General features: G+C 31.2%; 1 protein-coding gene across 2 annotated transcripts in view; it reads right to left on the bottom strand.

Annotated features, from left to right (window-relative positions):
* The window catches only part of APC6 (anaphase promoting complex 6), a 29,739-nt gene extending 19,961 nt beyond the window's left edge, over positions 1-9,778 (bottom strand). The window contains exons 1-11 of one of the 2 annotated variants that reach the window (XM_089724771.1): positions 9,403-9,778; positions 8,930-9,064; positions 7,781-7,854; positions 7,567-7,606; positions 7,223-7,268; positions 6,966-7,045; positions 6,631-6,812; positions 6,417-6,542; positions 4,991-5,065; positions 4,383-4,508; positions 2,573-2,642 (exon numbers count right to left, since the gene is read on the bottom strand). In XM_089724771.1, the coding sequence (XP_089580897.1) occupies positions 2,573-2,642; positions 4,383-4,508; positions 4,991-5,065; positions 6,417-6,542; positions 6,631-6,812; positions 6,966-7,045; positions 7,223-7,268; positions 7,567-7,606; positions 7,781-7,854; positions 8,930-9,064; positions 9,403-9,648 (1,200 nt within the window). In that variant the 5' untranslated portion in view covers positions 9,649-9,778. The remainder of the gene's footprint in view (positions 1-2,572; positions 2,643-4,382; positions 4,509-4,990; positions 5,066-6,416; positions 6,543-6,630; positions 6,813-6,965; positions 7,046-7,222; positions 7,269-7,566; positions 7,607-7,780; positions 7,855-8,929; positions 9,065-9,402) is intronic. The other variant, XM_012225412.4, reaches the window with a different exon arrangement.
* Positions 9,779-13,421: the final 3,643 nt, after the last annotated feature.

Genomic DNA, 13,421 nt, shown 5'->3' on the forward strand with positions numbered 1-13,421 from the left:
TCGCGGATGATATTGTCCTAATCGATGAAACTAGTGAGGGAGTACACAAAATGGAACTATGGACAACTTTTGAGTATTAAGGGTTTTAGGCTAAGCAAAAGTAGGATGGAATACATGCACTATGAGTTTGGTTTAAGGAAAAAACAGGAAAGTGAGGTTAAATTAAATGGTATAATTGTGCTCAAATGCAATCAATTCAAATATATCTAGGCTCTATGTTCCAGAAGGGGGTCTCATAGATGAAGATGTTTTTCATAGAATCCAAGTAGGATGGATGAAATGGAAGAATGCTACAAGCATACTATGTGATAGGAAAATATTTAGTAAGGTGAAAGGTAAGTTCTATAAGATGATGATATGAATAGCAATGCTATATGGGAGTCAATGCTAGGCAACTAATGCACAATATGTTCACAACATGAATGTTGCGGAGACGCAAATGCTGAGATGGATATGTGGTCAGACGAGGTTGGACAAGACTAAAAATAATCACATTGGACAAAAGGAGCAAGTAGCAAGTTGGAGATAAAATAAGAGAAAAACGCCTCAAATGGTATGGTCATGTAATATGTAGACCACACATGTTAGGATTCACAAATGTGACACTTTAGTAATGGAGGATGCTAAAAAGAGCAGAGGTCGACCTAGAATTTCTTGGAGGGAAGTTGTCACTAAGGAACTACGATTTTTGGATATTAGTAAGAATATAGCTATGAACAGAATAGAATGGAGTCAAAAGATTCATGTAACAGGTGCTAATTAGTTGTTGCTTATTTTATGTTGTCCTATTTATTTTATTAATATATCAAATGATTTTAAAATTCCCCTTTAAAAGTTTCCGACTTTTACTTGGAAAAGGGTGAAATGAATCGAATAGATATCTTCATTTTTTATTCATCATTTGGGTTTTCTTTGTATGATATTAATTTGATCAGAGTAGATATTTAAAACAAAGGATTCATATAGCCAACCCTAAATAGTTTAGCACTGAGGCTTTGTTGTTGTTGGTGTTGTCATTGGTTTGTTTTAATTACACCCAAATAATAACCCCAAATTGTAATAGTTTAAACCAAACTACTTCAATTTGGTTCAATTCTATACACTATTCAATCAATCGGTTTTCACTAAAAAATTTCAGTTTATTTGGTCGGGTTGTTTTGGTTCAATTGACCCGAATGCTCACCCCTACTTATAAGCAGTAAACATCTCTCAAATCCTATTTGAAACATCACTTCATAAGCCAAAATAGATCACCAAGCCCTGCAGAAGTCAATATCATATAGACTCACTCTCCATCCTCATTGGTGGGATTAACCTCAATAGTATAATACACCAAAAAGAAATTGTTTTTCATCTTTTCCTAACCTGACAATTCTAAACCTCCATAACTTCCAAAGTCTATGCAAATGCCATTTCCCTTAATTTATTGCTATTTAAAAAATTCACCAATCTAATTTTTAAGAAGCTAAGCAACTTCTTGGTATAACAAGTAATCCATATCCCAATTATAATTCTCTCATTCTTTAAAAACCGTGGATCAAAAAACTTATCTAAGTCTAGGACTTTAACAATCAAATCTAGATTATATTGTTTCTCATCAAAATTGAGCCAAATCTGCCTCGCAATGACCTCTAGTCAATTTGCATTTGGCTTTGTAAATCACACGTCATTCCAATGCTTAATGTAAAACACAATAGAAGCAGTACTTAATTTTGAAGTTTAATTTGCAATGGTACATCAATGTGGTTTTCTACCATGGAGCTTAAGAGTATCAAAATGGGTCATGACATGCAAACACGATTCGCCCAACACGCAAACTAAACGAGTTAGGGTTGAGGTTAAACGGGTTCATGCCATAATGAATGATTATGACACGAATATAAACGTGTCGTCTCACGGGTTGACGCGCGGGTTAGGCAAGTGACTCTTTATTTTAGGGTTAAGAGATAATTATAGTGTCAAATATAAATACCCCAACTAACACCTTATTTACACTTTATTATTGTATTAATTTTTTGTTATTTCATGAATCTTAGAGAATCTATGCATTTTATGTATAAAAATTTATTTTTAAATATGATTTGAGTTAAACAAGTTAAAACTTAAAAATTTCATAAGTAAATTAAGTGGATCGTATACAGGTCAACTCGACCCACTTAACCGGCTTATGATATTAGGCGGGTTACACAGATTGTATAGGGGTCAGCACGACCCACTTAACCTACTTATGATATTATGCAAGTTACATGTGTCATGTTTGCGTCACATGTCTAATTTTCATTTCGGGTTCATGTTGACAAATTTGACACGATTATTAAATGGGCCGTGTTCATGTTGACTCTAATCGTGTCGCGTGTTAGGCGAATCCATGTCGAACCCAACATGCCAACCCATCTTGACACCCTAAATTGGAGCTAATGATAAATAAAGAACTTGAAAAAAAGTTGTCTTAAACAACAAAAGAATTGATATCAAAATTAAAATACCGACTGAAATGCAGATTAACTAACAGGTCTCCAATATCAAAACCAAAACTGGCAATCTGCCTACATTAAGGAGATAACAAAATAACCTGCTCAGCAAGCTTATAACTGTGAGTTCGCATGTACTCCATCCCAATGTACAAAGTTGGTAAGTGGCACCTGGAATAACAGAATATCAAGACTCAACCTGTGAAAAGAGAATTTATAAATAATAAGAGGACTTTGACAACCCACGTACAGTGTCAGCATCAGATGACAATTGAGGGTTATCATTATGTGCAAGCATATTATAGAAAACTAGCACAAACTACTTGTAATTAAAGTTCAAGCTTTTCAAGTGCAGGACAGCATATACTTTCTGTTTGCTGAAAAATTCAAGATCTCAACCTAGCAACAAACCTGGAGAAAATCTAACCAGACCATTTAAGAATTAAGAACAAAGTTATCAACTACCACTATCCCAAAACAATAGTCCACATTACTAATTTTGGGCGCCCCAAATTAATTACTTTCCTCTTTCAATTGAAAGTCAACGAGTCAAAAGATTATTTTGTAAATAATACCTCCCAAATAATTCACAATGATTTTTGTCCCGCTTTTTACTAAAGGATAGAATTGCTAAAAGAACAAAGACATAATATCCAAAAAATTTCTCTTGATCTCCATGCCAAAGTCAAACTACAGTATTATTGTGAGAAAGAGGGAGTAGTAATTTTGTAACTAAACAAAAGAACTTCCTTCCATGTTATAGACGCATTTGTGGACAGAAACTACACGAGACATGTGGCACGTCAAGTGCAGAATTGATGCAACGATTTCTTCCTATTTAGTATTTTGATATTATTCTTATTTTTTCTCGAGTTAATTTCCTTTTATGATTCTGTAATTAGTAGGATCCCTTATTAGTAGGAACTTCTATTTTTATTATAGTAGGATCCCTTATTAGTAGGACCTTCTATTTTTATTATAATTCCCCTTTTTGATGTAAGCCTCTCTAATATAAGAGACATGTCTTAGTTCAATAAAGGACTCAAGCGAGATTATTATCTATTCACGAGATAAGACTCTCTACCATAACAAGTCTTGAGGTGGAGAATTCCCTCAAACAAGTTCTTAGTTTATCCATCAAGTCCAAGGCATCAGCCTTAGAAGATTTCATCATAGAAAGACCTGTGACGCGATCCTTCATAGGACCCTTAACATTCCATCTCCACTTCTCACAAGAAGAATAGATACTTCAATCGTCATTCTTAATGAAATTCCTAGGACATCTGAATCTTAAAGCAAATGATTCTCCTTGTGCTAAAAGTGCAGCAACTAATCAATCCCAACTCTGAAAATAATCCAAGAGAAAGCATGGTTACCTAGAAACAAATGAATGGCCAAAACCTAAAACAAGGTCAAGGAGTTTCCCACTACACAAGCTTCCTGCATTGTGGACTATCAAGAGGGGTTGGAAGTATCCATAAGCTTCCTTGCATTTCAAGGATGCTATTTCAATGGTTTCAATCCACGGAATCCAAATCATAATGGAGAAACCATTATTGTTGCATCAGGACTCAGCCTCATAAAATTTCTATAACAGAAAGAGAATGAGAAGGCAATAATTGAGAAGCTCAATTTGTCTAAGATATAATGACCTTTTTATAAAAAGAAAACTGGTCGATTTTAGCTACAAGCATGATGGACTTACATTCATACAATCAAGCATAGGATCTAAATAACCAACAGTTGATATTCTAAAGGAAAATCTCACACAACATATGTGCACAGGAAAAGAGAGCATAATGTCTACAAAAAAAATATATGCACTTCTATTGCACTGCTGTTTAATAAAGCAATCTATTCAATTAATCTGGACCTAAGGGACATTGTCTATAAACTAATAGAAGGAAATACCCTGGGAATAAACGAGCACCAGTACGATATGCTGACATTGCTTGATCACCCTCTTCCTGAGACGCATAAGCATTCCCATAGCCTATCCAAGCAGGTGCAAATGTTCCATCTAGACTTGTAGCCTTGCTGTAGCGCATAAGGGAAAAAAACAAAGAGAAATCAGGTCTAACTTGTGAAATAACATAAAATAAAAATCATGTTAAAACATATGACTTATATGCCTTGCACCATATTCATTAGCCTGATTCAGTTTGAAAAGTTCAAACCAATATTTTGTCTATTATTGAAAGTAGAAATGTATAGAAACTAGAAGATTTGTAGAGATTTTGTAGTTTATTTTCCTGAATTAGGAACACTTCTTGTATATATTATATAAATTTAGGTTTGTTCTTAATAAACACACACGAATTAATCTTCTCTGATTACATTGTCAATGCCCCGATCAAGTTGTTGTGCAGTCACTAGGGTCCAACAGTTATTTAAGTGAATGTTCCACAGGAAGTGAGCTAAGGAAGCTCAATTTCTAACCACAACATCATATTTGGTTAAGAAAGTGCAAAGAATCAAAAAAAATCGAGCCATGGTTAAGTTTAACTGGCAATGTTTACCTGAAATATCTCCGTGATTGGTCATACTTCTTGATACAATAGTAGTAGCAACCGACAGCAAACCATGAAAGAGCCCTGAAAGATGAGAAGTCCAAATAAGTTAATGACTTGATGCAGAATAGAGTGCTTTGGTTCAAAAATCAGATGAATATCTTAAAAAAATAAAAATCATGCAATTGCAAATGCCTTCTTCAAGCAGGGAATCACAGCATGATCCAGCAAACAAATTCTTTAGTATGCTCTAAACAATTTGGGACGTTATACCATATTGTAGAATCATTCTTCAATATGACTTGATGGATTAGGACTTAGTATCTATACAAACATAAAATTGTTGACAACAATCATTTATCACATAGATTTTAGCTTGGTCCTAGTGAAATTAATTCTCGTAATGGAAGCCAAAGGAAAGAACACTCAAGAGTTTAGTGGATGCACATTTATCTAATCCTCTTTTGCAAATTTTCTTTCTTTTTTTATTGGAATGTGAAAGTATCAGAAAAACACAGGTAATTCTCATATATCATTGGACTTTGATCAATGGATTTTTGGTTGTCTTGTTCTTTGAGGCATAGTTATTAAAGGTGCGCCTCAGGCACACCTTACTTAAGGCTCAAGGGCTTGCACCTCAACGGTACCCAGGCGGGCGACTTCACTCAGGCTATAGCCTGTAGGTACAGGCGTGCTCCTTTTTGCAGCAAGGCTCGAGAACAGCACGCCTTTCTATTTCTTGTTTTCCAAAACAAGCCACCTAAGTTTTTCTTTCAATATAAAGTTATCTAGCCAATATCTGCTTACACAAAATAAATAAAAGAAAATGCAACACAAAAACCAGTGATTTGCTTTGTGATCCAACCTCCACTCCTTCATCTAGGACTCACTTCTTGCAATCTAGTCTTTAGCCCACATCCATTCAGATATGCCTCTTTCAATTTCTCTTCCTATAATTGCTTTCTTTCTTTCTTTTTTTTTTTCCTTTTTCTTTTTAGATTCTACTCTTTTCTGTCTTAACTCTAAATCTAATTACTATACTTTGAGGAAGCTATTACACAGGTGTTTTCCAAATCATCCAATTATTTACTTCCATATCTTTCTATTCTGCCTCATTTTTTTTCTTTTTTAGATTTGATAGGTTTTAGACAGTTTCTACTGTCTATATAATAAATTAGTAGCCTGCTGTTTTTACTTCCAAATCATTTAATTTGATCTATTCATGTTTGACGATGATGACATGTAAACAAAGCCAAGCTCCAGATTTGCTGGATGACTATGTTTAAAGTGCAAGCAATAATCATAAAAGGTAAGCAAAACATGTAATTACAAGGGAAGTTACCAGGTCAGATGGATATACAGAAGAGGATATAAAAATTGAAACTAAAAATGCTGCAAGGAAGTTAAAAGGATAAAGGAGAAAAAGAAAACTCACTTTTGAGGATAATCCTTCACCAAATTGCATGCCATAAGATAGAGCTCATTTGAATTTCCAAGCTCCATGGCAGCAGCCAAATGCACCAAAGTACATTTCAAATGGAAAGGATCCTTCTCAAGTAATCTTTTAAGACAAGATAAAATTCAGAGCAGATAACGCATATGATATCCAAATGTTAAATGTCTCCCACTCAAAAAGTAGTCAAACTTACACAGAAGTTAGTTCAAAGCATTTATGATATTCACCACATTGATGATAGTATTCAGCTTTGCAAGCAAGCAGATCAGTGTCATTCTTTAGCATATTCAAGAAACATGGGCTGGAAGGGTTAGCGTTGCAGCTTTCTTTTTCCAGCTCTTTGAATTTTGCTTCTATAACATTTTCTTTGTCATACTGGATAACCACCACTCCAACAAGCAGAGTTCAATGTAAGCATATACAAACACACAGAATTACAGAGAAAAGTAAATATCTTGAAAATCTGTAAATAAAATAACATTAGCTACTTTTACACTTTCACCTATAGGCTCAAGTAGCACTAGTTACCTTTTTCATCAAGCATGAGTAGAACGAAGAGAGCCACCCATCTTCAGGACCAAATTGCAACGATGAAAGTAGACTTGTTTCTATAATGCAATAGAAAAAATCAAACAAATTAGATGAGGACATTATCTGAACTAAATAGTATAGCTATTTTGAGAAAATGTACGGTCAAATCAATATGCATTAGATTTTAATGAATCAAATGCTATCCCAAAACTTGAAGTTCCACAAAAACAGAATATAACTGGAGATCTTTTTACCTTCTTCACATGTAAGCATATGATTTTCAATAAGGCATTCCAAAGCCTGACAAACAATGGAAATAAAAGAATAAGTCTAACTAGCAAACAGAAAATAAAAGTTAAAACAATTTTTTTGTCTAGTAAAGACAGACATCATGTCGAGAAAACAAAGGGAAAAAGGATTCTGAATAGAATCAATAGATTTAATAATGAAATACATAAATCTTTGCTGAGCTCTTAATATGGAGATTAAAAAGTTTAAGCCCATAATTCTGCAATCATTAATGTTATAAAGCAAAAGCATTCTACAGTGAAATAAACTCATCCTCCAAATTAAGAACAATGATAAAATACTAGCATACCTCATAACATAATGGATCAGCCTTGATAGCAGCTTTGTACCTGAACAGAACAGAGTAGATCAAATAAGGTCTCCAACCAATGGGCAAAGTTTTTCAATTTTTGGTGGACAAATTTCAGAGAATTGATCAAAGATCCACTAAATGCAGAAAGGAACATAGTGGAAAGGAGCCAAAATAACTTAATTCAATAAATAAGATGGTTAAAGAAACCAACCACTGTCGAGCTTGGGCTCTATTTTCCAGAGCTTCATAAGCCCTCCCCCTCAGAAAGCATATTGCTGAAGATATCTGTCAGAGTTAGAATAAAACATTTGACAAAAAATTGTAGCAACACATACATCAGTTGGCACATGATGGAGTAATGAATTCCACTATCTAACCATAGTTCAGCAACAAATTAATGAAAATATTATTACAAACTCCATAGTGCAAGCAGTAAAGGAAGTAATTGATCAACAATAACTAAAATAGACCTAACCCTAACCACAAGTCAAATCAAAACAAAGCATGAGACTACAGCAAATATGCAAATAGTTTCAGGTGAATTGAGTAACTACATAAAAGAAAGCAGATATTTTATCTGTATTTGTATAATTTTAATTCATAAATTGTAGTTTTGACTTCATTGCACGTTATTTGGATTGTACTTCTCAGCTGAGTCCTACTCTTTTCTAAAGACTGATTGCACATGCATTACTTATTCCTTATGATTGGCAGTTATAATTGAGACATCTACAGCTCTAGCTTTTACTAAGAAACAAACAGCTCTACATGATAGACTCAAGTTCATCCAAGCACCTAAAATCATACCTTCAAAGTACTTGGTTTCTATCAACTTAACAAGTCATCTTGTGATAGAAAGGTTTCCTTTTTTTCCCTCTAGGAACAGAAAAACAAAAAGGCAAAATTAAAGAAGAAAATAAAACAACCACTCAATATTTAAGGTTTGTTTCTTCTTGGTGGAGTGGGGTTAATAAAAATACAATCAAGTGATCAATGAGGAGGGTATATAGATTTTCATGTTAAAAGCAAGATTTGAGGGATGAACTCTTTTTCCAGATTTCAAATATTATGTAGCTATATATAAGTTCCAATATTGTGTTCGTACTAAAATGGATCACGCAGTGACCACCCTTAATGAATTTTGAGAATCTACTTCTCACAAGTACCATTACTTATGAGCTTTGCAAACTCATGTATTGATTTTTTAAAAGTGCTCATGCCAACAATTAAGACTACCTTAGTGATCAGCAAAAGATAGAAAGTCAATAATACAACAAAATGATCAAAAAGAGCAAAATATCATGTAGCAGCAGCAATCAAAAAACAACCAAAAATAAATAAAAATAAGATGAAGGCTTACATTGATTTCACGATCTTCTCCATCTTTATCTAAGTACATGACATTACAATCTTTAGTGTCATACACATTCCCATGTTCATCAACCTTGGCATCCCCAAGCATTAATAAACATTGATCCCACTCCTTCAGTTCCTCCTAATAATAAATAAATTCCAAAAATATAATTTAAAAAAGAAGTCACATTTAACAAACTAGAGAGAAAGCAATTAATCATCAAACGAACAAACAAACAAGTGAATCACAAAACCCTAAAAATCCAAATTAAAACAAAAATGGAATTAAGTAAAGAAAAGGAATTAAAAATATCAAATCTACAATAAAATGTCACCAAAAACTATAGAACTGCAATTAAAGAGGAAAAATCTGCTCAACATTTGCAATTTATTTTTAGGTTAAGTATCAACCAACAAGAAAACTATCAAAAGAAACACAAAAATAAACCTAAATAGTGTTATTAGAGAATGAAAGGTTACAAGGCATTTGGCGGCAAGGTAGCGGAAACGGAGGTCACGGAGGACAATCTTAGATGCATTCAGAAGATGAAAGGCGCGGCGATAGTGGCGGCCAAGAAAGAGGGCCTGAGCCTGCATGTAAATGTCGGCGGGATCTTTGGTGAAAGCGGCCACTTTGTCAGCAAAGAAGATCGCCGATGAGTATAAGTGCTTGCTTACGCAGTCGCGAACCACTCCACGAAGCTTCTCTATTTGCTCTTCTCTCATTATTGTTGCCAGTGATAGGAGAGGATTTGCAGGGATAATAAAAATGAGCTCAACTGCTTCCACCGCGAAGAACGAATTGAAGATTGTTTGAAATTGGAAAAATAGGGGCGAGCACGGTTTGGTTTGGTTTGGTGCAGTTTGAAAAAATTTTCAAACCAATAACATTTTTTAATCCCAACCGAATCATTTAATCAATAAAACCAAACTAAGTTAAACTGTAAAAAGCGGTTTGATGCAATCCGATTTGCAGTTTAATACCTTTAAAATAATTTAATAATTATTATAATTGTAATTAAACAACATAATGAATTCATATATAATATAGTAATTTTTATGAATATGCATTTCACGTGTGTCTTTTATTTTGTTCTCTTAATTTATAGTTTCACAGATACAGAAATATAAAAATACAATGCAAAATATTGAGCATATAACTTTATTAATATCACATTTATTGATATCTATAATATATAATATCAATATTTATCATTTAAGTTGTATTTGTTTTAATATAATCTTTTACCTTTGTCAAAATTTAAGATAAAATTCGTTACATTTGTTTTAATATTGATGTATGTATATATAATATTGTCTATAATATTAACTTATGTATGTATATATAATATTCTGTTCAATAAAATTTAATTAAAATAATTTTCTTAAATTTATATAGAAAACTGATATAACTAATTCAATTAAAATAATTTTCTCATATTTTGCGGGGTTTCTATAAAATAACTCTATTTATTTTTTTCGTATTTAATTAATACCTCGCTTGGGTAAACCAACCGTGTATAACGCAAACAAAATGACATGACAAAAAAGCTACTGACATGTCAAAAGTCATCGGTCACAATGACATAATCTCTTTCCTCTTTTATCTCTCTCCTCTTCTACTATGATTCTCTCTCTCACAGACTCACATTTCGCAACAACTTCATCTTTCTTAAGCCTATAACAATTCATGATTTTTTTTTATCTATTTTTCTTCTCCTCTTCCTCCTCTTTGCTCCCTCTTATATTGTTACTCTTCCTCAATTTCAAGCAACGAGAATGTACAAGATCTTGATTCTGGTTATTATCATAAAGAAATCTAAAAAACCCATGTATGGAGATCCGAAATGTTTGGCTTTTGATCAATCTCACTAGGAAATTGATTGACACCCTAGACGATATGATTGTGCTTGCTTTTTGTTTTCTTTTTTTCTTCAAATGATAAGACTTACTCGATTTATCGGACAACAAACCCGTTGCTGTCTAGCGATGAGAGAAGCTAATATCACTATTTTTTTTCTTGACATAAAATCTCTTGCTCTCTCTTTCTCTCTTTGTGTCTTTTTTCTTTTTGGAACAAGTAATACATATTTGCATGAACTAATTATGGATATCCTTTTTTTAATTGTGCCTTTCATATTCAATTTTATTTCTTTTTGTTTGTTAGAGTTATCTTATTCCCTTTGTACTATGGACTCTGTTTTCCAAAGTTCATTTTTAGCATTCTGTCAATAAGAATTATTTTTATAAAAAGCCAAATGCATGCAGAGGCCCTTTTTATTTATCTAATAAAATGTGAAAACAATGAGAAAGAAAAGAAAATTTTTTGTGCAGCTAGTTATGCACAAAACCCGGATAAAAAAAAATAAAAGAGAAACAAAAATGTATATGGCTTAAAAGTATGGGTGATGAAGGACAAGAAACAAGGAAGTTGTTTTTCTGGGTTTCTTTGGTTTTTTGCTTTTGACAAATTCTTTAAAATCCAAACTTAAAAATGATTTAAGAAAATGAAAGAGAAAAAACAAGGTGATATGAACAATGGAAGGAGGAGGAGGAGGAGGTGGTGGTGGTGGTAGAGAGAGAAGGAATGTAGGAGCAAAGAAGATATAGAGGTGGTGGCTAAAAAAATGGGAGGCTGAAGCTTGAGTCTTTGAAAATTTCAAATAATAAAATTTCCATTTTTGAAATATTTTAGGTGCCAACATGGCAATTAAACAAGTTTTTACTCTCCTCACACTTGTGTGGTTATTCACGCACCACTTCTAGCGTGACGAGGTACTTATTAAATACGAAAAAAAATAAATAAAAGTATCTTATAGGTCCCCGTAAAGTATAAGGGGCCACAAGATTTTTTGAAAAAAAAAAAGTCCAAAATATGCATTTAGTCCATAATGAATTCAAGTTAAACTTATCAAATATCACTATGTAAAACAATAATTAATAAAAAACACTTTATTAATGTTATTAGAACGTTAATGAAATAACTTAAGTCTCTTTCTCTATTTGATTTGTATTGTTTGTTTGGAATTTAGTTTTAACCAATATAAGCGTTAAGGTGGTTATATGACAATGTAGCTATTAAAAAAATATATGATAAAAGAATAGCTCCTTGTATGCTGTCAAATTATATTATAAAAGAAATTTGTTAAGATGGTCAACAATCAATAGCTCTCCGTATCGTTTAAATTTATTAAGGTGGTCAACTTTTTTATATGAATAAATTTAATATTATAATATATTCAAATTATAAATTCCAACATGATAATATATTAAATCATATTAAAAGTTTCCTAATTAGAATGAGACTAAATTATCCAAAATAATATTTTTAATCAAACAAAAAAATACTAATAATTAAAAGTTTTCTAATTAGAATAGGACTAAATTGTCCTTAATGATATTTTTAATCAATCGATAAAATTAGAGTACACAGGGACATTTAAAAACCTAATATTTCTGCTCATTTGTATTTGACATATACCAGTCTTTTTTATAATATACGTTACACGTTGACTATACTCGTTATATGCTCATTATTTATACTATTTTAATTTTTTATTTATATAATATTAAAGTATAAATTCTTATTTAGATTAAGTGGTAAAAATACATTACACTTTATAGATACAGTAAATATTTTTTTTAGTTATATGTCAACGTACTGATTTATAAGTTTTTATAAATGTTAGTTGCTTTCATTTTATTTTTTAAAGAAAAACCAAATTGATTTACAAAAATCATTGCATAGCTTCTATTACAAGTTTTATAATTAATTTACATATTTTATTAATAACTTTCACTATAATCTCGTAAGTAAATAAATATACTTTAACAATAGAATAAGAAATCAATCTAATAAATCAAATTAAATATTTATAAATAATAATAAATTTTTATTTTTATTTTTATTTTTATTTTTTAGCCAATTAAATCATGAAAACATTTTAAAAAATTATTAATATTATATTCTTTAATAGAAATAGGATTTGAATTATATAAGATATCAATATAACTAATAAAATTTGAGATGTTTAAAAATAATAATCTTTTATCTTAATTTTTGGCCAACCAAATTAGAGTGCAATTTGTAATTAAAAAAATTTAATCATACCCTTTTTAAATCAAAATTTGAATCATCTAGATATATTTATTTAAAATAAAATTCAAAAAAAAAATGTAAAAGTTTTCAAATGCCTCGTATTTATATATATTATTTAAAATAATAATGTTGAAGCTAAACTATAAATTATAATAATAATAAATTATTAAAAAATATTAAATTATTATTAATAATTTACATAATAATATAATGAAATAAAATATAATCAAACATAATAAAATAATAATAATAATAGTTAAAAATTTAAATTTTGAAATGTTTAATTATCTATATATATTTATCTATTAAAAAAGTCAAAAAAACATCCAATCAAGTTATAGAAATATTATATATATTTTTAGGTTAAAAGTTTTTAATTGGTTAAAACTAAGTGTAGACG

Source organism: Jatropha curcas, chromosome 8 (genome assembly GCF_041381405.1).
Source record: "Jatropha curcas cultivar XTBG-Jc1 chromosome 8, XTBG_Jcur_1.0, whole genome shotgun sequence".
Taxonomy (NCBI): domain Eukaryota; kingdom Viridiplantae; phylum Streptophyta; class Magnoliopsida; order Malpighiales; family Euphorbiaceae; genus Jatropha; species Jatropha curcas.